The 22,917-nt window shown below is 36.4% G+C and overlaps 1 protein-coding gene across 2 annotated transcripts in view; it reads left to right on the top strand.

Moving 5' to 3' along the window:
• Positions 1 to 22,917, top strand: part of LOC137295628 (uncharacterized) — a 46,221-nt gene that overhangs the window by 9,801 nt on the left and 13,503 nt on the right. Inside the window, exons 2-10 of one of the 2 annotated variants that reach the window (XM_067827079.1) lie at positions 11,415 to 11,564; positions 12,763 to 12,869; positions 13,429 to 13,473; positions 14,052 to 14,195; positions 14,678 to 14,770; positions 15,406 to 15,546; positions 17,671 to 17,731; positions 18,424 to 18,572; positions 22,109 to 22,189. In XM_067827079.1, the coding sequence (XP_067683180.1) occupies positions 11,415 to 11,564; positions 12,763 to 12,869; positions 13,429 to 13,473; positions 14,052 to 14,195; positions 14,678 to 14,770; positions 15,406 to 15,546; positions 17,671 to 17,731; positions 18,424 to 18,572; positions 22,109 to 22,189 (971 nt within the window). Of the gene's footprint in view, positions 1 to 11,414; positions 11,565 to 12,762; positions 12,870 to 13,428; positions 13,474 to 14,051; positions 14,196 to 14,677; positions 14,771 to 15,405; positions 15,547 to 17,670; positions 17,732 to 18,423; positions 18,573 to 20,962; positions 22,190 to 22,917 lie in introns of those variants that run through there. The other variant, XM_067827080.1, reaches the window with a different exon arrangement.

The following is a 22,917-nucleotide window of genomic DNA, read 5'->3' as shown; positions in this document are numbered from 1 at the left end:
AAAACTGGTCAGAACACCTTTTTGAGGGAAGACAGGTTGAAAACACTCAATCTTTTTCATCAGCAGAACAACAGACTCAAGTACTCAGGAACACTGGCCAGGAACAGATTACTGGACAATTCTCATCATCGGCAAGTGGACAGATGAGGTATGAGAATGAAATTGTTACCCAGTCTTATTCATCATCTTCTGAACAAATGACACGTGAGCAGACGCATGTTGAAATGAAACTTAATGAACTAACATTAACACAAAGACATTCCTCGTCTGATGATATGACCTGTCTGGTGTCAGGAAGGTCAGAGACAGGTGACCATTTGACTGCTGCCCCTGACAGGACAGTCAATGTGACACTCAGTGGGCAGACAGCAACTCAGAGTTATTCATCATCTGATCGTGTTAGTGATGAAATGAAAGATATTGGGATGTCTGTAACCCTTAGACATGGTGGTTCCACTATGGGTCAAGTGAGTGATCACATTCAACATGGAGGAGGACAAATAATTACTCAAACCTTGTCTTCCATGGAAAACACAAAACATGAATCACATCGTGTTGCAACAACTGAGACATGTGTCTCATCATCATCAAGTACATATGTAAGACATGCCATGAGAGAAACCTGTGAGAAAGAGACATATGAAAACGTTCCAGAATCTATCAGCGAGAAGGTGAAGGATGAGCTTCTGCAGAAGGCACATGGATACTTCTCATCTTCTGTCAGTGTAACGTTGAGTAAAAAGTGGAAAATGTTTGAGAAGTTGTGGCACAGTTTTGATGGATCTTCATGGAAAGGGGTATTGACACCTCACCTCTATACATTTGTGTTCCAAAAATCTAACCTCGGCCATGTAGGGTCTCTGGACCAGTTTGAGAAATTGTACCCACTTCTGCTGATTGAGGATGTGGAAAGGTGTCAGAATCATGTGTGTACTGCTCTGTACAGTGATGAGTACAGGAACCAACGAAAAATACAGAAATACTTCTTGCGAGGATTCACCAAGGACATTCATCGTTTGTGGCATTCACAGAGAAAACAGTCACTTGCTCCACTTTGTGAGATTCCAGAGGATCGTGTTGTGATGTTCAGTGATAATGCGGGTGTGGCACTCAATACCTGTCATGCCACGAGTATCCATCCATCTGTTGTGTCGTACACATCAGTGTCTCCAATGCAGTTCCACCGATTTACCCAGGAGGCTGACAATGGGGATTCAGGGTCATTGCCATCAGGGGGAGATAACTCTCCCGATTCAAAGAATGATACCTCTTGTCTGCAGTACATATGTCAGGGTGACGTCACTGATCCAACCACCATGCTGTCCAAGAGGCTTCGAGATTTGAATATCGATGATGAAAGTGATGCGGAAATACTAGATGATGTGCTGCTCAGATGTTTGAGACATTATCGCAGCAAATTCATCAAGTTCAATCCCTACATTCAGAATGACTTCAGGAGATCAATGGGCAGGAATCCAACCTTTCCATATCGGAATGCAACAATCTATGAAGAAGAAGAGGACGAAAAATACATGGACTAATATTAATATGTCTGAACTCCAGTATTGTATGTGCAGCATTGGTTAACATGGAAACTTATTTTCTGATATTTTCATAAATATTTCTGAGTGATAGTGCCAGTATCTAGATTTATCATGATGTGACGTCCAAGAATGGCCAAGCTGCTTGTCAGTTATCAGTAAAAATGTTTTCCTCACACTCAGACTCTGAAACAACAGTATCCATGTACGTCTGTATTTGATCAAGTTTAGATCTCTTCAAGATAAAGATATTTACAGGGTTCACTGGTATATCTTATAAGACAATTTGACCAATCTTTCTATTTAATTATCTCCATTTCAGTGACTAAATCTTAAACTATGAACTATATCTAATCTTAAACTATGAAAAGTGTAAGAACTAGTTTCTTCCAAACGTGATTATGTAACCAACATGACTGGTTTAGAACTGTAAACTAGCTGTATTTAGCTCCTAAGGTCTAACCCTGGAAGGGTAATAAAACCGTTTAATTCAAAGTCATGGAAAATGTATATGCATGTAATTCTATTTCTGGAAAGGTTGAATAAAATATATACCAGAAGTGATGTTTAGGATGTGAATAATGATGTGGCTTTGAAAGTGTTGTCACGCCCAGTAAATACTACTTGCCTACAACTGTCTTTATGTGACTTGAATCAAACTCTCTCTACCATTACTCTGTCATGCTTCATGTTCACTAATAGGAAATATACAAACTCTTTGTTCTGTAGAATCTTGTCAAGGGTGGGGCTGTTTTTGATAAACATGAAAATAGCGCTTCATAATATTTTTATCTGTTTTTCATATCTTATAGCTATTAATGATATGGTGAAAATAGGCACAAGAATGTGTTTATGCGATGTAAGCATATTTTAAGCAGCTGTGCAAAGGAGGACTTATTTTCCCAACTGGCAGTGTGTTGCTAGTCAAGTGTGAAGAAGTTGTATATTTTCTGGGTTAATTGCATGTTCACGCTTTCCATGGTCTGAATTTGTAAACAGTCCAAGAGAAGTGGAGCACTTGCGAAACTGGAACAGCACATAAAGGACAAAACACATGTGAACAGTCATTTGTTATAAGGCATACATTAGTTATGCATTAACCACAAATAATGACATTGGGAACTTATTTTATTTTGATGTTTTGTTTTAGTTTGTTGTAAGTCTTTTAAAATTACTGCACAATGAAAAGTTTGGAATTTTCACACAATTTGGTTTTAATTCCATATGTATGACTATGTCTTGAAGACTTACATCTTATTGATGTAGTATATAGGAAGTGTTATGAACTAAGGATATGCATTCATAGTGTGACATGGCATAGGTTCAGTTAAACAAATAAAATAGTATCTCATATGAGAAACTAGTATATTATGCATGAGATTTAAAGTAAATTTAAATTTTGAAATTTTAAACAGTTTAGATAAAAGACTGAAACAATATAAATCCAAATTTTGCTTCAGTTTTGAAATAATACATGTCTTGATGAAGTGTAAATGATTCTTTGTAGAATACAGTGTACTGTAGGTCATGTTGTCCTGTACAACACTGGAGACCCTTTGAGAGATACGCCCATATCTACCAGCTGTCTCACCACTGCTAGGACGATAACATGCCCCACCGAGATTCCAAGTCACCTGTTTTCTTCATACTTTCTATAAATATCATTATGAACTCAAGGGTAAGAATGTTAGAGATTGAGGGAAAATGTCATGAATTTCCTGAATTTTATTTTTTAAATAATTGTAGGTTAAAACGAAAGTATGTGGATTTGTATGTGCAAGATTTGAAGTGAAATTAGAAACCAAAAGGTCCCAAATGTTGAAGAGCTATTCAATTTATTAGAAATAAGTTCCATAACAATCTTCAAATTTAAAAAAACAATTCTTACATATGCCTTAAATATTCAATAAGATTCAGAAGACTGTTTGATGATATTCGTTACAATCACAGTTATGCTCACAGAATACATCTAATATTTATTACAATCACAGTTATGCTCACAGAATACATTTAAGTGTTGAAAATTCATGTTTGTGATTACATCAGACTTTAAGGCTCCTTGAAGTTTAAAATCATGTTAAACGTGCACTTAAATTTAACTTTACTCAGTGCATTGTAATGGTGATAATCAAGAACAGGTGTTTTTATAGAATCAGCTAGCAAAGATAATCAACATTTTTCATTAACCACCCACATCTAATTAGGAGCTGTAACCAAGGACATAATGCTTTAATTAGCTGTATATCCTGCTACTGTTCTAGGCCAGCCATGAATACACTTAGTCACAGCATATAGTGGAAAGACTTGGTCAGCTCAAATATAGTATTATGAATCATTATGGATGAGATGCAGGCATCGTTTTGGAGGAACTATTTGTAGTTTAAGAAATGATACGGTTGATGTGCAGTTTAATTCATAGTTGTTTGGAGTGAGTGGCCAGTTCTGAAAGAGTGTTGAGTAGACAATGTGAAATGAAGGCAAGACATGAGTGTAGATAATGATCTACACATCAATACCCAGCTGGTACTACTATGTAGGCTGGATTGTTGCAGTGTTATTTCAGCGAATTAGTGAGCTAATTCTACCAGGGCATACTTCCCAGATGTTCGTGGTACTGCAAATCCTGGTTCATTCTGACTATGTTTCTGGGTTTGCTAGTACCATACCTGTTGATGCATCATATCGGCTTGACTCTGTATGAAGGGGACACACCAGTGTGTCAAGTGTAACTGAAATGTGACACTGTATCAAGCATACTCACCATGTGACATTGTGTCAAGCACACTCGTCATGTGACATTGTGTCAAGCACACTCACCATGTTACATTGTGTCAGGCACACTCACCATGTGACATTGTGTCAAGCACACTCGTCATGTGACATTGTGTCAAGCATACTCGTCATGTGACATTGTGTCAAGCACACTCGCCATGTGACATTGTGTTAAGCACACTCGCCCTGTGACATTGTGTCAAGCACACTCGCCATGTGACATTGTGTCAAGCACTCGCCAAGTGACACTGTGTCAAGCACACGCGCTATGTTACATTAATATTTTCTTCAGCACGTCGTGACGTTGTGGCCAGTTCACTCTTGATGTGACATTGAGTCTTACCCAATAGCCACATGTCACTGTGTCTTGCACAATTATCAAGTAACGTTATATCTGGCACAATCGCCATGTGACGTTGTACTCAGTACATATACCATTTAATGCGCTCATAGTATTCAGATTGCTGTATATTTTTTTCCCTTTGAATCAGAGCCTGTTCACTGAGATTAAGTAACATTACTTATGACATTTAGAAGTGTACAAATTGATTTGTGTTACCATATGCTGATTATTATGTATGAAATGTCATGTATATAGGCAGTTGGCGTTGGCCTCAGAACCAGGTGCTAATGTGACATATCAAGCCCAGTGCTGTAAAACTAAAATGTAAAGATGGGTTAAGGACCAGGTTAGTCCTTCACTGCAGACTACTTTGTCTATCACTGTATGAGATTAACTATAGAATGTGAAAGAATAAAGTGATTTTAAAATAGAAAACTTTGTACATGTATGTAGATATATTAATTAGTTTGAATTTAGGGTCACTTTTTCTGCTTATGTTCACTGACATGGATTTAAATTATTAAAATAAGTAAATAATAATTATGTACAAAAGTTACATGAATTTGTATTTCAACTTGAGATGCTTAAGTTTTTAATCGCATGTGTTATATGTTAACTTTTGGTCTCACATTGTGCTTTTTTCCTTTGATGTTTTTAATCACAGGGTTGTTGAATCAAACATGGGAAATGATGGTTAAGTAGAGAAAGTAATATACACTGATAAAATAAGTATAAAGACCAATCATATGCATAACATTAAAATAGAAAACAAATAGTATATAGAGATTAAACCATTAATTGATGTTTTGTATAAAAATCCCCATATGAGAAGACTTAATCTAACCTTTAACTAAGGATTACAATACCTGTACTCAACACACCTATTTGTCCTTACAGCATTGAGTTGAGCATTTAATCTCATTCTTGTACAGAACAAACCAACTTCTTTTTAGTCCACTAATTGTATCTTAACTGTTTAATTCAGTAGTCTGTTAACAATGGTATCAAATAGTCGAGGAAAATTTATTCAGGGAAGCTTTGTGCTGGAGGCATGCTAGTGGTGATTTGTATTCATGATGTGTACCTGGTTGTAGTTGTTGTCAGCCTGTTGTAATAGAGGGACACGACCGTATATATTCCGGTTCAGGCTCTGTCAGCCAGTCTGCTCACCATGTTGGCCAGTCTGCTCACCATGCCGCTGTGTGTTTGACAAGCACTGGTGTGTTGATACATGGTGCTTGCCGCCTATAGAATAAGCTCTCCATCTTGTTAATGCATTGATGTGAGGGCATCGCTCTGTTCAAGTGCTGTGTTATTGTCTGGTTTGTTTGTGGTCACAGTTTTTTGTTAATGCTCTTTGTAATATGTGTCGGAACAGTGTCTGAGCTAGAAAAACAATTGTTATTTATTTATTTATTTGCCATATTGTGTAAGGTGAAAACAATAATTGATATTATTTTGACAAGAGAGGTGCCAAATGATACAATGCACTCATCTCTTGCACAGTTGTGGCCACTGAACGTTTCTTCTCTAATATGTATTATCACACAAACTTTATATTCTGATTTTATCAAGTTTATATGTATATTGAAAGCAGGTATGTCTGAATTAGATCTGTAATTTTGTGGTTTGAAGAGTTGAGATATGATTAGATGTAAACTGTCAGTGCAAAATTGTCAAAATTAGATATATACGCTTTAACATGTATAGTGCCTCTGACTGGTCCCCTTCCATTAGGATTGTGAATGACAGATTGATAGGATTCAGTTGCCAAATGTTTCATCATTTACAAACTCACAAATTATCCATGTCTTATTTTAACACATTCCATGCCCTTCTGAATATGAAAAATATATTCATATTAATGCACTGTCTCATACAAGCATCACAGAAGTCTGCAGACATCTTCCTCACTGCGATTGGAATTTGGCCCAGTGGGTCTGTTTGCAGGAACTTGGTTTGAATCCCAGAATCTCAGTAATGATCCTTCAGCAGTCATGCCGTCCGATGTTTCATCAAATGTAAACCTTTAATAATCTGCCATTATAGAGACGGTAGGATAGGCTAATGGCTGCTGGTCATGTCTGAGAGACTGCCAAGGATTTATTCACCACCTGGGAAGCCTATTTCTGGTGTCTCCCACAGTTATATTGCAGAAATATTGCTAAATGCGGCATAAAACCATAAAGACTTACTCACCTGCCATTTTGGTTTTGTTGTAATGGAACAGAAATACTGTGCAATGTGAGAATGAAGCCACCTCACTCACTCACCCTTCCAAATCAGACATACTGTAACTTCAGCAGCCCAGTAGGTTATGTTCCTGTTTTGACTAAGTGTACAGCTGTTTGTGTTTGTGTCAGTGATGTCAGTCTGTTTACCTGCTTGTGGTGAAGAACACTGGCAACTCTTCAATATGTTTACCTCAGTGGTTGAACTATCCTGTAGACCAGTGCACATATATTTACACACTTTATACATTTCATATCAGAAGGCGTAATAAAACATAGTCATCACAGAACATATGTCTGTTATCAATGAAAGTCGTGGGTAGTCTAGTGGTTAAGGTGTTCACTCCTACTCCTTGGACAGGTTTGATTTCCTATGTTTACAACATGTGTTTGCTGTAGCATTGCTGGAATATTGCGAACACCAGCTTACAACCATACTCATCCACTTTTACTCGGTGAGTGATCGCAGAATCATGTTGGCAGCATCAACAAATCATATTGTCATTCCACAGGACAGCTGTTCATTTATTCCATGATCCTGAGACCAATTGATGAATGACGGTATGAACTTCTGGTTAATTGGTGGTTGATGGTATGAACTGTTGACTGAAAACTGTATGATACGAAGAACACTGACATGACAATGCACACAAGAACATACATTTGTCAGAAGCCGCATACATGTGATCGTCTGCACATGACTAGATCCACCATTCCAGTTGTAACTACTGACTCGGTGACTCGGTGGTCAGGCTTGGAGACTGGTTTCTACAGTAATCCATCTCTAATATGGAGAGTATAGAATCTGAGCTAGAATAGCAAGTATTATTTATTTATTCATTTGTCATATTTTGCAAGTTGAAAAATGATGTAAGCACCTGGACAAGCATGGATTCTTCATGCTGTATTTTGTGCTGGAATATTGCGAAATGCAATGTAAGACTTCATTTACTCATTTTAAATTTGTGTTTGAAACACTGAATAACTGATATATAACGATAAGCTCAATTACTAGTCAAATCAATGTTAATACCACCTCTTTAACAAATTTGTATTAAACAATTCTTTAACAATTATTTGTATTTGGATTATTCTCAACCTTGTCATTTTAGAATTCTTAGTCTCCTATTGTCTCCCCTTTGTCACCATGTGTTTTTAGAAGACAGTTGAATCTGGTAGCATTGGTGCAATTGTTAGCCTCCTTAATATCTTCGATCGTACACAAGTTTTTTCTGGCTTCTGGCCCCTTAGGTGGTTATGTTTCAGACTTTGTGTAACAGTCCTGGCAATCAATAAAGGGCATGCTTCTAATAATAGCTCGGAGAAATCAGCAAAGAAATGTCCACAGCTAACCACAAAAAGTAGTGTTCTGTGAAGTATTTGCTTTCGATCTGTGAAGCTGTCAGTGATTTGGGGAAATGTGTCATTACAAGGCGCCAAGTCTAACTATGACGTAAACTAGGGCGACCATACGACAAAGGAATAGGGATTAAACAAACAGTAATCTAGCCTACACAACTATCAACATTTTCCTCATGTTTTACATTAGGGAGTGATGAAACACTGAATTTTATGAACAATAAAATTTGGAACTGCTCCTCTTCAGCACACACGTAAAAATGAGTTACTAAGTGAAGAATTCTGGTTACTAAGTGATCATGTGACACTTTGTACATGGAATGTATTCCACTGTCTAATGTTAATGGCACAGAAGTTTTCAGACATCTTAAATACTGAGAATGGCCTAACATTTATGTCATGTTCAATGAAAATGAGAACATATCCTCTTTTTGTATGCCTATAGCTCTCTATCTTTTTTGAGTAGTATATATGACTCTTGATCCTAAAATAGCCCTGAAAATGAAGTTGAGAGTGTATTAAAGGCACATATTTCTAGATGATACTTTCAAGTTGAGATGTTTCTCATGTGTCTTCATATGTCTGAAAGGACATAGACCAATCTTACCAAACTATAGCACGCGGCAGTTAACGACAGTCTGTTGGCAACGATACAACATCATAATCTACAGGAAATCAGAGAAACAGAGAAAAAACAATGGGAAAGTGATCATTAAGGCTCATGGTTGTTGCTGTCTGCGACACTGAAATGGAGATTTGGGGTTTCCTTTGTTCTGAATAATGCTATTTCCGGATTGTTAATTCTCATAATACCAAGCAGAATCAGATTATCAAGATGTCAAGAGACATTAAGTATCTGGCAGGCATCAATGTCCGACAGAGTAACATGAGATGAGGTTGGATTATGCAGCAGCACAGGATCATTGATTGTCAGACGTATTTCCTGGATTCTTAATTCCATATCAGTTAGCCAGTTAGCCAACACAAACTTCCTCCATTCTTAGTCTCCATCAGCAACACGCACATTTTTGAGGATGCTCGCAGAGTGTGTTGTTATTGACCAATGAGATCAATACCTGCTTGTAAATGCGCTGTTGTTGGTTCGGTTCAGAGGACGGGCTGGATTGTAAATACCGGGACATGCTCGTGTAATACACAGATATGCTACATGGAATCGATAGGGATTAGAGAAATATTGGCCTGAATATTGTTCGAGCTTGTTGACCGATAATTAGATATTGACTGATTGACATGAGATTAATGATTAATGGTGGAGGTGTCGTGTCTTTGTGTTGAGTCATCATCCTGTAGTGGTTGATGATGCAGGGCGTGTATATTGTCGCCCGGAGGCTGGTTATATGTTATTGTTTTAACAGGTTTATGAATGTGATAGCACTGGTAGTAATTAGCATGAGACCATTTGCAGTTAAAATTATGAGGTGATGTAGAGTCAGAGCAGTGATGATTTAGTTAACAGATACGCTTCTTTCATTTTCTTTAATTTGTTTATTGGTCTTCAAATCTTAAATGGGGCGATGGGGTATCCTAGTGGTTAAAGTCTTTACTCGTCACACTGAAGAGCTTGGTCAGATTTCCATCATGGGTACAATGCATCAAGCCCATTTCTGGTGTCCCCCACCATGATATTGCTGGAATATTGCTTAAGGCAGCGTAATATCATGCTCGCTCACTCGCTCGCTCAAATCTCAAATTAAGCTAAATAGTTCTACAGGATGAATAATGGTATGAAAGAACGTTTGTATTGTTCGTTGATATATATATCTTAACTGATTTTTGCAAACAATGGTAGATGTGTAGGTCATGCTTCAAGTGAAATATATAAGTGTTACTGCAGTAAAGCACTCACTTACTCTCACTCACTCACTCACTCACTAACTCACTAACTCACTACATTTACATGAAATGTACTAGAAAATGAACAGTTTTCACAACTATTCTGATCCTCCTCTCAAAACAGTAAATTCATGGTTTGGGAATGTTTTGTTTCTTGACAACATACCCTGTGCTTTGGGGGCAAATCTTTTGACCAATTGATGAATTGATTTACATGTTATAAGCTTCAGCTGAGAAATCCTAGATTTGATGGATTATGGATAGTTGTCAAGTGTCCGCCTGGATAGCTGGAGGTTTATGGTTCAATCAATCATGTCATATTAAAACACAGTAAAACATGGTACTTGTTATCACAGGGTGGCCAGTTGGCTTTAAGGGGATGAGACGAGGACTGCTTGGCATGGAGTTCATGTCGTGTGTCTGTGTGGGGCGCTCAGAACAAACAGTGCCATGTATCTCAGTGGGCTAGCATGGAACCCAAACAAGTACAGTAGGGCAGGGATGGCTAATCCAGATACTTGGGATGGGTGGGTAAAAAGTACGACCTGGGTACCCACCCGTCAATGATCAGTACCCACCTGTTATGATCATGTATCTAACAGATTAAACAATGGAGTATGTTATTCTTTCATGACTAAAAGGTTGTAATATCTTTGAAGATTTAGACACCTGTTTTGAAAATAGTACATGATGAAGAAATTGAAAATTTGAAATTTTACCTTATGAGCTGGAGAATATATGGCCATTTCTTTCAAATTTGATGTCAGGAATTAATGTATTGGGTATCCAGGTAGGGTAGGGTAGGGCAATGAGGGGAGGGGTACCCAGGTTGAAGAATTGAACTGTCAGGGCCCTAATGTACAGGCAGACGCACATATCCATGTATGTCACTATGTAAGTCAGTTATCATGAACGTGACCATAAACGCCATTTTACCTCACTCACTCACCCACTAGATTGTCCTGCAAAGGAATATTCCAAATTAGGTGCATGAGCTAACATTCCCCATACAATACAGATCTCTTGTGTCAGGAAACCTTGGAATCCAGACTGAAAATTCAAAAATAGTTTTTAGAAAATAAATGTTGGAACATTTTCAAAAAGGACATAGGAGTACATACCCTGGTTGTTTCATTTGGAATTCTATGCCATTTAAACAGTGCTGCTGACATGCACACAAATTATAGACTGTGATGTCAGCATATATACAGTACAGCTCATTTCAGGTGTCCCATGTGATATTGCTGGAATAGTGGACTAAAATCATACTCATTCATCACAAGGTTTTGTAAGTTGTACTCTTGTATGTCTCAGGTGTTCCCAACAAAGGTGATGCCTCTTCCGCACCTACACCTGTGGTCATCAAGAGTGGAGGATCTCAAGGGCCACCTGAAAAACCAGCAAGGAAATCCAAGCCTGACTCCCAGAACCTGAACAATGGGAGAGAACTCACACAGGCACCAGGTAACAACACCTGTTGTGATATGAGCACACAACTGGGTAGGCTGAAATAGTATTCCTAGGGATTTACCTTGAGTCCTGTATTTGAGTGTCCCTGGGACTCATGCTTTTAATTTTCAGCTGTCCTGCACAACAAAATGTGGGCTTCAGACACCTAAATATCATTATTAATACAGTTATTGTATTGTGTATCATGATCATCTCATAAATTATTACAGTAATTAAATTGCAAATGATATCATAACCCAGCTTGTAGCAAACGTAGTGATAACTTTGTTATTCAAGTGGAATTTTTACAAAGCGTATTTGGACTTTTCCTGCATCCCTGTGGATGTGCTAATAAATTTTGTTGCTTCCACTGTCAATTTTTATGCGTATACGACACAGGGATTCATATCCTGTAAATCTCTAGTATTCCTTATGGTGTCTCAAAGTACATAATACTAAATGGAGGTAGAAGTTACCATCATTGTGTTGTGTAGAACGAATTTGTGTAGGATAGCAGGAAGTCATGAAAGGATTTTTAAGTAATTGGGAACCCGTGACACATATCAAACAAGCCAGTGAGTCTGACCACCCAGTCCCACTAGTCACCTCTTCAGACAAGCATGGTTTACTGAAGAACATTTGTATCCTAGATCTTCATTGGTCTCATTAAGTATGAATTCCAAGTAATATATATGAGAAAAGAAAGGAAATGATGACACAACAGTTTACAACCTCTCCAACAATTTAATGGGAAGTAATGTGATCAGTTATCATTTTGCAAGTTAAAGAAACTGTTCTGGAATGATCTTAATTCTGATCAGTAAAAGATGGCGTGAAAATTCAATGCACCAGGGATTTTTATTTTGTGTTCAATTTATTCTCTAATTGTGTCTTTTTGTCTCAAATGAAAATTATTAACATGAAAACTAGAGCAACATGTGGACCTTGGGAGGACGAGGTCATGGTTGAAGAAACTCGGGCTCTGGGTTGAAATAGATCCCTTGCAATAACATGGTATCATGAATCCAGCATAACGTAGGGTGGTGATTGTTGGTGACTGGATGGATTGTATGTCATTGTACCCCAACAGGATATCAATCAGTGGATTGTCTGGTCCTGATGTCATTATTGAAATGTTGCTGGAATATTGCTAGATGCAGCAGTTATAGAAACACCTGAATTTCATGAACTGACAAACTCATTGATGTTTCAGGTCCCCCAGTTGTGCCAACCCCCACAGACCCCGGCACCAAGGTTAGGCAGGAAGACCACGATGATGATGAGGTCACTCCTCGGATCAATTTCCGCAACTGGGACCCGGTTAGATACCTATACGCTTATACGCTTATACGCTTAGGATCTTGTTTATATGTTTTTCTTTATCAGAAATGCATTTTATGTAACATGAATAAATGATAACTGTGTTTTAATTATTTTTGATATTTTGGTTGCATGTTACCCTTTAAAAATATTGATGTCTTGTAAACTTTCAGTCCTCCCATAGATCTGTTTGAGATAATGAACAGGTTGTTCTTGAATTTTGTCTGGGGCAGCTAAATGTTACATGGCTTAATATAGCGAATTGGACATATGAGTAGCTTGACGCATGTATTATTGAATGTTTATGTGCTCTGTCGTGAAAGCCAAAAATGAATGTGTCTTTAAATAATATTGATAACATATCAATATGAATTGCCATTCAAAGCATGTATTATTTGATCAATGTGAGTGAGATACCCAATGTCAGTATTGATCAGCTGTCACTACTCTGATTTTTTGTCTACTATCTTGAAAAGTATGTTTCACTCTATGCACCAAATTTCTCCATGTTGCCTGTGTTTGTACAGATGTTTACTCACTGTGATCTGTCTGTTCACAGAGCGCAGTACTGAAGGACATGTATACTGTGCGACTAATGGAAGATGTGAGTAGACCAGGAGCATCAGTCTTACCTAGTAGTTAAAAGATTTGTCTGAAACCCTGGTTCAGTTGCTGGGATATTACTGAAGGTGGCTTAAAACAGAACTCCTGCACTCTTACAGTGTCAAGTCTTAATTATAACATTTTGATTATGATTATTATCTGAAGTTGTAGTATAAGTGTAAATTTTAAAGGCATGATATGCCTCCAGCTCTTTCAAAGTATAATGGTGATGTTAGTTTATGTTTTATTTGGTTTCAAGAGATATTAATAATGTTCCAGTGTTTTATACTCTTTGATTTTTTATGGTGATATTCATACTTACATTTTCATTACTTTTACCAGATATTTTGACGTGAATGCATTTTTTCATGTTGACAGATGAAATTGGTTATTTTAACAGAAAGTGGATCTTCTCATATTGGACGGTCTCACTTCACAGATAGCTGTGTTCAAAGGGAGATAATCTAAATTTCTCTACATAATATTTCGGTTAAAGGGGATAGGTCTTATTTCTAGTGCCGATAAATGTACAACTCCTCCCAAGATTGCTGAATGTTTACATTTTTTTTTGTACGGCAGAATGCCGAGGACATCTCTCACCAGTTCATTGCTATGGAGGGATACATGGAGAAGTTGCCAATGAACAAGAAGAAGTCGACGTTGCTGAAGACCTGGAAGAGGAGGTTCTTCAAGGCTGTGGATGGATGGCTATACTACTATGAGGTAGGATGACATCGACAGATGCTGGTAGTGTTCTCTGAACTTGTTGTACATTCATGTTTGCATCAAGGAAAGTTTAAGTATATATTACTGCACCATTCTCCGAACAGTTTTAACATTTCTCATTAAGTGATGGAAGTCATGTTTCAGTGCATGGTCAAATTTGTAAATTAAATGTGTAAATTGAGTTTCTTCTTAAAAAATCACTTGTTTATAGGCATTGACTTTCAGTAATAATAATGATCATGATAGTCATCCCGCCGTAACTCGTGTCTGGAGCCCCAGTGTTATGAAGACACCTGTATTTATGTATAGCACCAACTCCACACCCTCGTGTACATAGCTCGTGTACATAGCTTGTACAGAACATAGTTAGACTTTACTTCCTGAGGTTAACACATCCATGGACCTTGATCTGCATTCTCAGCTCCCCTGGGAGTATACAACCGGCCTGCCTGTTACCTGTATCATATTGTTTCCCACAGTCCAGCAACCGGGACAAGCCTAGTGACACTGTGCAGCTGATGGGGGGACGGATTGATGACATGAGCAACAGAATCCTCGGGATCGATGATGGAGTCAGTGTTACTTTTGATATAAAAGACCATTTAAGGATAGTCCTTTGCACAAAATATTTAGGTCCTAAATTCTGTTAAGTAGTTTGTTTGCACTTGGTTGTATCAATGTTGTACATTTTCTTACTATTTTTATAAGTGCTTCCTTAGTTTGAAATAATTATTGTGTGAAAAATGTTATCAATAAAACAGTTTATCCTAAATAATGACACTGAAAGACGTCAGACTGATCGTTTTTAATAGTGTTGAATAGTGTTAGCTTTACTGAAGATTAAAAGCAAGACAAATGGTTATTTTCACTGAAAAACATAAACAACCCACTGAGTTCAAAATGTTCAACATGCTGTTTTTGTTGTTTGATGATGAAAGGTTAGATAGTCCTTCAACATTGTATTTGTATTATGTCGAGAATAATTGATACAGTTTTAAAGTATACAGATTATTTCACTTATTCAAAGATAGCAGATTGTGATTTTGTCAGTCTCAATTTTTTAATTATTGCATTTTATTGCTCCCCTTTTTTCATAAGGATATTAAATAAACATATTACTAAACTGCATTTATAGATTTGAATAAACCAACAGTAGAATGTTCCTGACAGATGTTAAGATGGTTATATATATGTTTTGTTGGTGCAGAGGGGCAAGTTCCTGATGGTGCGGTGCCCAACAGAGCGGGAACACGGACAGTGGAAGCTGGCGTTGGAATCTCAGACTGCAGACAATACTAAAGCCAACTACATTCGCCCCGCCCTGAGAGCGAACCCCCATCCCCAGAAGGTGGCCCCCCCATATATAGCACTCACTTTACTGTTGTCTTGGGTTGAGGGTAATCATTTTGTCACTATCAGCCTGCTGGCATCGTGGGCTTGCTATTGACTTATCATGGTGATATGCATGTGAGCCAGTATTGCTTGAGTGTGTTCACAAGCTTGGAAATTAAATAATGAAATGAAATTCGAAATACATGGAACCAACATAGAGTGCATTTGAGACAATCAGAGCTTTGAATGATCAAAGAAAATAGATGTCTGTTCATTGGTCTGCATTAACATTTTGATTCATATTGTTAAAACTGAGTAGCATTAAAAGAAAAAATAGTTTGACTACACTGATGGGTTTATGCCTTGAAACTAATACACTGCCAACATTTTTCTTATGGTCGGAATGTGTGCAGATATATACTGAGGGAAATAAATAAAGCATCACAGGAAAATTCAAGCGTTCCTTTGTTATTTTCAAATTTGATCACCAAAGCTTTTTTCCAAACTGGTGATGAAAACTGGAAAATATTAAAGGAACACTTGAAATTTCCTGTGCTCCTTTATTCGTTTCTCTTAGTGCATGTGAGTCTAACACTCTCTAGGATCGATGTTTAGTTGTGACATCTTGTATGGAATTTATTGTGCGTGTTTGTAAGGTATTCCACTGCATTTGCTTTAAGAAGTTTTACAGATGCTTAACAGACCATAATGTAAGATTGACTACTTGAAAAGAACATGAATTCAGTAGTTTAGCTTGAAAGACTTTATGTCTTCAAAGTGTGAGTGATCATAGCCTGGAAAAGAAACAAGATTTGTGTGTATTATGTAGTGGTGATCCGATAAATTAAAATCATCAAAGATTGGTCACAAGGACAAACTGATCAAGTAATCATTTATGTTTTCTCATAATTGAACTCAGGAACAATTTTGGAACATTTTTTTGCATTAGCGATATCTTTCACAAGGTTATTTTGTGTATTATTTTGTTATGTTATCATTATATTATTTTGTTATATTATTTTGTATGTTACGTTTCATAAGCACTACAAGCTTGTTCCAAGTCATTATGGAAGCTATATTAAAGACTTCAGAACATTTATGTTCCTAACTTGCTAGTCACACTTGAAAGATGTGAAATGTAATGCATTTTGTACTGTTTGCTAATAAAGAACCATGTTTCTTTTTTATTTTTTGTGCATTAACCAACAACCAGGAAAATTTGATAAATGAAAATGAAGCTAATCAATTATCTTTGATGATTAATTGGTTGTAATTACCAATTATGAGATTTTAACCAACTTCTGAACATTAGAATCATATTCAAACAGTATGAGCTTGGCTTGTTTCATCTTGGTGTTGTGTTTGTCCCTTAATTAGTACTGCACTTTGATGCATGGAGATGCCTTGATGCTGTCAAATAAGAGGAGTACTGTTCAAAATGGTGTTAAATCCAACTCACACTTTCTATGCATGGAGATAACCTGATTCTTTATTCTTGATATTGTCTCCATCAGTGTATAACTGAATATTGTTGTGTTCATCCATCAAGTTTTATTTTTTTCAATAGGATTTTTGTAACATACTAAATTTTAGTCCATAATGATCTTCTATGTTTGTGTATAGAAAAAATTAAAGTGTTCATTTTATTGTAAAATGTTGTGTGGCAGAATATCCATGTGATCCATAATCGGAAAGCAAATTACACAATTCCTGTAACTTAGTGTTACAGTACATGTTGCTTCATTGCTGTACACTTATTTAGGAGTTAACATAAGTATGTTATTACATTTATGACATTTTGAGAGTAAAATCTTCTGTGTACACCATGTGGAAATATGCTGTGCAGGGTTACATGGTATGCACACCTGGTTTTTTGTTCCTCCAGAAATGCAGGACGTATATACATCAATTTCAAAATGATTGTGTAGAGAACAATGTTGGGCTTCTTTTGTGTAGCAACCTTTACGAGGTTAACCTGAGCTCCCACTCTTTAAGATTGCTGTACGGTTACCTTAGTGACTTACGATCACTTTAGTGCTTTGTGAAACTAGGCCCTGGTTGGTGTAGCTCCTTTATCAATACATATGTAACAATGAATTTTCATATGTATATAACATTTCAGTCTCCTTGTATTTGACAGAAAGTCGTCATCATTGACCTTGGCAGCACGTCAGTACGAGCTGGTATACTGGGTGATAAAGGTTAGTGTATGATGTGTATATGTCATTCATTTAATTAATTGCAAAAGTATGTTGTTTGGGCTATGTTGCATTGACAATAGCTGACTAACATCACCAGCAGGAGTGTGCGCCTTACATACTAAGGGAGATAATTCTATGTTATTTACTCTTACAGTTCTCGAAATTTAAGATTTAAATGACAGCAGCAATGAATCTGTTTCACAATCCGGACAACAATCTGTACTTTTAACCATGTATGTTTTGTTCCTTAATGATATATGTTAGGAATAAAAATTTCCTAGTACGAACCTTTAGTCATGGGAACATGGCAGTGTTTTATTTAATGCTGCATAATTAAATTTGGGTAGATCTGCAGAAAAATGTATTCACATTCCATTTCTGAGGCTACATAAATCAGTGCAATTACTTTCAAATATTCCTCATTTCTTGGACATAAAAAGATTTATATTTTTATGAGCTATTGAATCATTAATATTTGTTAATATCAGGTGTAATTCTTAAACTATTTGCATGTGGTGTGTATGAATGTGTACACATTATACATTTCCATTCTAATATTTTTAAGAATAAACATTGCCCACATTGTACATGAATTAATATGAATATTTTTTATATTTATTAATTCAAGAAGATTTTTTTGATTATCCTTAGATTATTCACTTGGAATTAAGTTTTTGTATTTCCTCCCCCAGCAACCCTGCCCACGTTGTTCTTCCCAAGCGTTGTCGCAGTCCACAAAACAACAGATGACTTGGTTGTTGGAAGCGACGCCTACAAGCCGAATGTCCGACTCCAGTCAGTCATCTCACACCCCATAAGCCCTTCTAACAAAGTTGACAAGGTGAGTATGTACACCAGGACGGAGGGTGTGGTCATGTAGTAGGCTAGTGTTTGCTTGTGTTGGGGGCGGGTCAGGGTGGGGCTAGGTTTCCTGTAGTGAATTGTCACAAAGCTCTGGTGAAGGGTTAGGATTTCTTTTTGCACCAAATTGCTTTCAATTTTCTTTTCTATTTTTATTTTTTGATGTACATTTTATTTCTCTATTTAAAATGTAAGCTGTTATGAGACATCCAGACTAAAATGGAAGAATAAAAATAAAATACTGATTTATTAATTGATGTCAGTTTTACATACAGTATAAGATAGAATTAAACTTTGAATTATTTGTGAAAAATTGTTATGTTATTTATCATAAATATTAATGAACTAACAATGTATTAACGTCTCATAATGGATTCTAAAATATCTCAGATATAAGCCCAGAGAGTTTTCGGTACTGCGTGAAAGGAGAAAATAAATACTTTTGTGTGTGAATGTTGTTTTAGACAACTCTCACAACAGCTGTATTATGTCATGTAAATCAATATGCCCGAGCCAGTCAAACCAGTGATTGATAGTATGAGCAACAGTCAGCTTTGTAAGGACATATTGCTAAACAGTCAACTCGATACATTGTGAAACACACATCCCTGTTATAATTACCTACAATCATGACCTACTTTGACTCTACTCTACTCTTGTGGATAGTCATTGTTATGCGCTTTTCATTGATGTATATTTTAATATTTAACTGTGGGCTTATATCTGAGTAATTGTGTTATTTGTCTGGCCATAATACCGCTGTACTAAAGGGGCCTGCATACATGCAATAATCTGTCACATGATATACTAATATCACCCAGATATAATATATAATATTCACTCATTACATTCTTCATATTCATCACAGCTTGTGTTATTTAGAGAACACCAGCTCCAGAATTATGCTCATATTGAAAGTCATGATTTCACAAAAACTCATGTTGAACTATTATTTTTCGTTTCGTGTGCATGATCAGTTGATTTCTGGTTTTATATTTTCTCTATGGTTTTTCATCTGTTTTTTAGTGAGGTAAAACCTTAAATGGTACATTCAAATTTTCCATGACTTGTTGATTAGCTAATAGTTATGTGAAAACCTTGGCTGTTCTTGACTTCTTCTGAGTAGAATATATGCAGGAATAACAAAACTATTCAATGTTTTTGAAAAATATGTAATGAAAATTGGTTTGTTTTAAAATAAAAACTAAAAATTAATTTTAACAGGTTCTTGTTGCCATTTGACGGACCTGTTTTTTGTCCTGATTGGAACCTTTTTTGAAGTTTCAACTAACAAAACTTATGCAAGAACATTTCAGGATTTACCTCTGAGTATTACATGGTCATTGTCTTGTCTTGAACACACTTAATAATATTTCTGAATTTGGTTTCAATTTTAAGTTACAGAAAAAAGGTGAAAAGCACAAATTCTGCTTTCAAGCACAAATAATTCTCACAGTGATAATTCACTAAATTTGGAACGTTGCACTAACAGCTGATGGACAGGTTCAGAAAAATGTATTGTTAATCAGAGAATAAAGATATATTTTATCTGGAGATTATGATAAACATTTGTTGATTCATATTTTATATGCATTTCTTCAGTCAGATTGTAGTACAAGAACTAGCTTTTATTGTAGAACATGTAAAGAAATAATGTATGTGAACAAGTTCATGAACAGCATGGACACTTCAAGTACTGATACATTATAATAATTTTTATCACTTGATATATTTGATACCCTGTGATATTACTAGAGTTTGACCAGATTAATTTCCACGTTTGTTTCCAATTCTCCCTGTCAACATGCCCATGACCAAGTTTGAAACTTGTTCATTGTTGATTAGAGGTTAATTTCTAAAATCATTAAGTCAGGATATGGGCAGATCCAGAGGTTGGGGTGCTCCCCAGTCTTTTGTTATAAAAGTTTATGAAATGATCGCTGAAACTCTCATGAAAATAAAGTGTATGCACACACACCTTACCCCTTCTCAAGAGCTTTCTGAAAAGTTGTGTCCACCCCTGAAGGGATGGCAGTTTTCCACCAGTCAGTACATTTTCACCGATTTTATTTCAAATCGCTCCCCTGAAGCCCCCATTAGAAAATGCAATATTTAGTTTTCCAGTGAAAATAGAATTTCCTTTTGCCATCCATGTAAAATGGATATATTACAAATGAACAGTTGTCAAAAAACAACAAATATCAAGCAGAACATTTGGAAATTGTACTTTTATGGAACTAAACTGGAAATTAAGATGGTCTTGCTTCGTAAGTGTTGTGACATAAAAGACAAGGCAATGTGTAGTGATGTAGCTGTTTGTTTCTGAGTATCCTTGTTGTTGACTTGTTTGTTTCTGTGTTCTGTTTCTAGGATCACTGTATTCTCCCTGTAAGTTGCATGCCATGCAGGCACACAGCGTCGTGGAGCAATGATAAGACTCTTCTCATTATTTTACACCAGAACACCTTTGGCACCTCCTTGACCAGGCAGTTGCCATGGTTACCTCATGGCATATTATATACCTGTGTTATGAAGTATCATGTTGACAAGGGCAGGAGGGTAGGGTTGCTCAGTGGTGAAAGTGTTTGCTTGTCTCACCAAACACCCAGGTTCGAATCCCCAAATGGATACAGTGTGTGAAGCACATTTCTGGTGTCCCTTGTTGTGATGTTGCTGGAATATTGCTAAAAGCAGTGTTAAACCAAACTCAGTCAGTCAGACAATCTTCAACTCTAAGGCAAAATCTTTCTTGTCCACTATCTGACAAACCCTATTCAGGCTGCATCTGTGAATCTTGTGAAAGCTGAGCCTCAATGCATATGTTCTTGAGCCAATTAAATCACAGGTTCCCAATCTGCAAAGAGTTCCGTAAGTTTAACATTTCCACGCCTATGATAAACCATAGAGTTACGACATTTTGTATGTCAAACCAGTATCAGAAATTCCAAATTGAATGATTGAGTAAAAACGAACAAAAACAGACATTGACCACAGATATTGTTTTGAAGGTACTCCCCTTCACCAGTGCACTCTGAAAAGACCAAAATGCCATTCTATGAACACAGGTGTATATTCTGCCATGAGTGTCGTGTAAACATTGTTGTTTCTGTGTGGAGCACGGAGATTATTATCAGTCAGTTCAATCTAATTTTCAAAATATTAAATTCTCAGGTCTTCAGTTAAACTCATATCATTTCACATTTGTTTCATGCTATTTCCATATCATTGAAGTGGTATGCCTTGCTTCAGCCTTATATACATGCTGTATGTTTTATACTCAATATGTATAAATACTCGCTGTATCGCCTCATCACTTGTTGGAGGATCTGCTTCATCTGTGAATGGTTTAAACAGTTTATCCTTGTAATCTCTCATGTACTGGGTGTAAATAATGATAATTATACCTGATATTTGGTATTAATGTTGTAAAGGTAATTTATGTAATCATGTAAAATTATGAAAAGTAAGATTTAAATTTTTTTTTATTGTGGAATAAGATTTTTATTATTTTTTCAGTTTAACATCGACAGCAAACAGATGCCGGCTGTGTTTGATAAGATCTTTAGAGACCTTGGCGTCAACCCCTCACAGTATATGGTAAGGCTTCTTAACAGTAGTAGGAATAACCATAAATTCATTCTGTATTGAGCCAATTATTTTGGCAAGGTCTCATCTTCAAGTCCACTATTCCCTTAAAGCAAGGGCTCAGCAAGCATTTTACTTCCACAAGTAGCTGAAAGTGTAATCCTGAATAAAACACATGTTAAAAATATCAGGACTTTTTGGCACAAAGCATCTTAGCATGAAGAATTCCAGAACCTGAACAAACACTGACACTAGACAAAGCTAGATCACTTTGGAGATGAGGTCAAAAGATTTCAAAACCTATTTTATCAAAGGTCATACTGACCTTCAATGAAATGTAATTTCTCAATTAGATCATGTTTTATTCCTTTGAGGAATAATTTTTCAGGGCATTTCTGATGAATAATTAAACATTTAGGCTCTAATTAAGTCAGAAAACACAACATTTATGTTCATGATCAAATTGTGTTATCACCCAGTGTGATATGTGATGTTTGTATTTTTACATGATACTTGAAGTGAAAAAGACAATGTAACCTGCCCAAACAGATGTGCAGGAAATATAATTTATATTATGTTTTCCTGAGACTATGAATATTTGATTTTCATCAGTGTCAGTAGCATACACTATCATTTTATTATCCCTACACACAGTGATTATTCCCTTTTTATCTCGTCTAGCAGAAAGACAAGACCTGTTTGTTTTCAGAAACATGACATGCTTTTTTAACCATCAGTGA

This window comes from Haliotis asinina, chromosome 9, assembly GCF_037392515.1.
Source record: "Haliotis asinina isolate JCU_RB_2024 chromosome 9, JCU_Hal_asi_v2, whole genome shotgun sequence".
NCBI lineage: Eukaryota > Metazoa > Mollusca > Gastropoda > Lepetellida > Haliotidae > Haliotis > Haliotis asinina.
The sequence above is the reverse complement of the archived record's forward strand: the minus strand, read 5'-3'. Positions and strand labels throughout refer to the sequence as shown.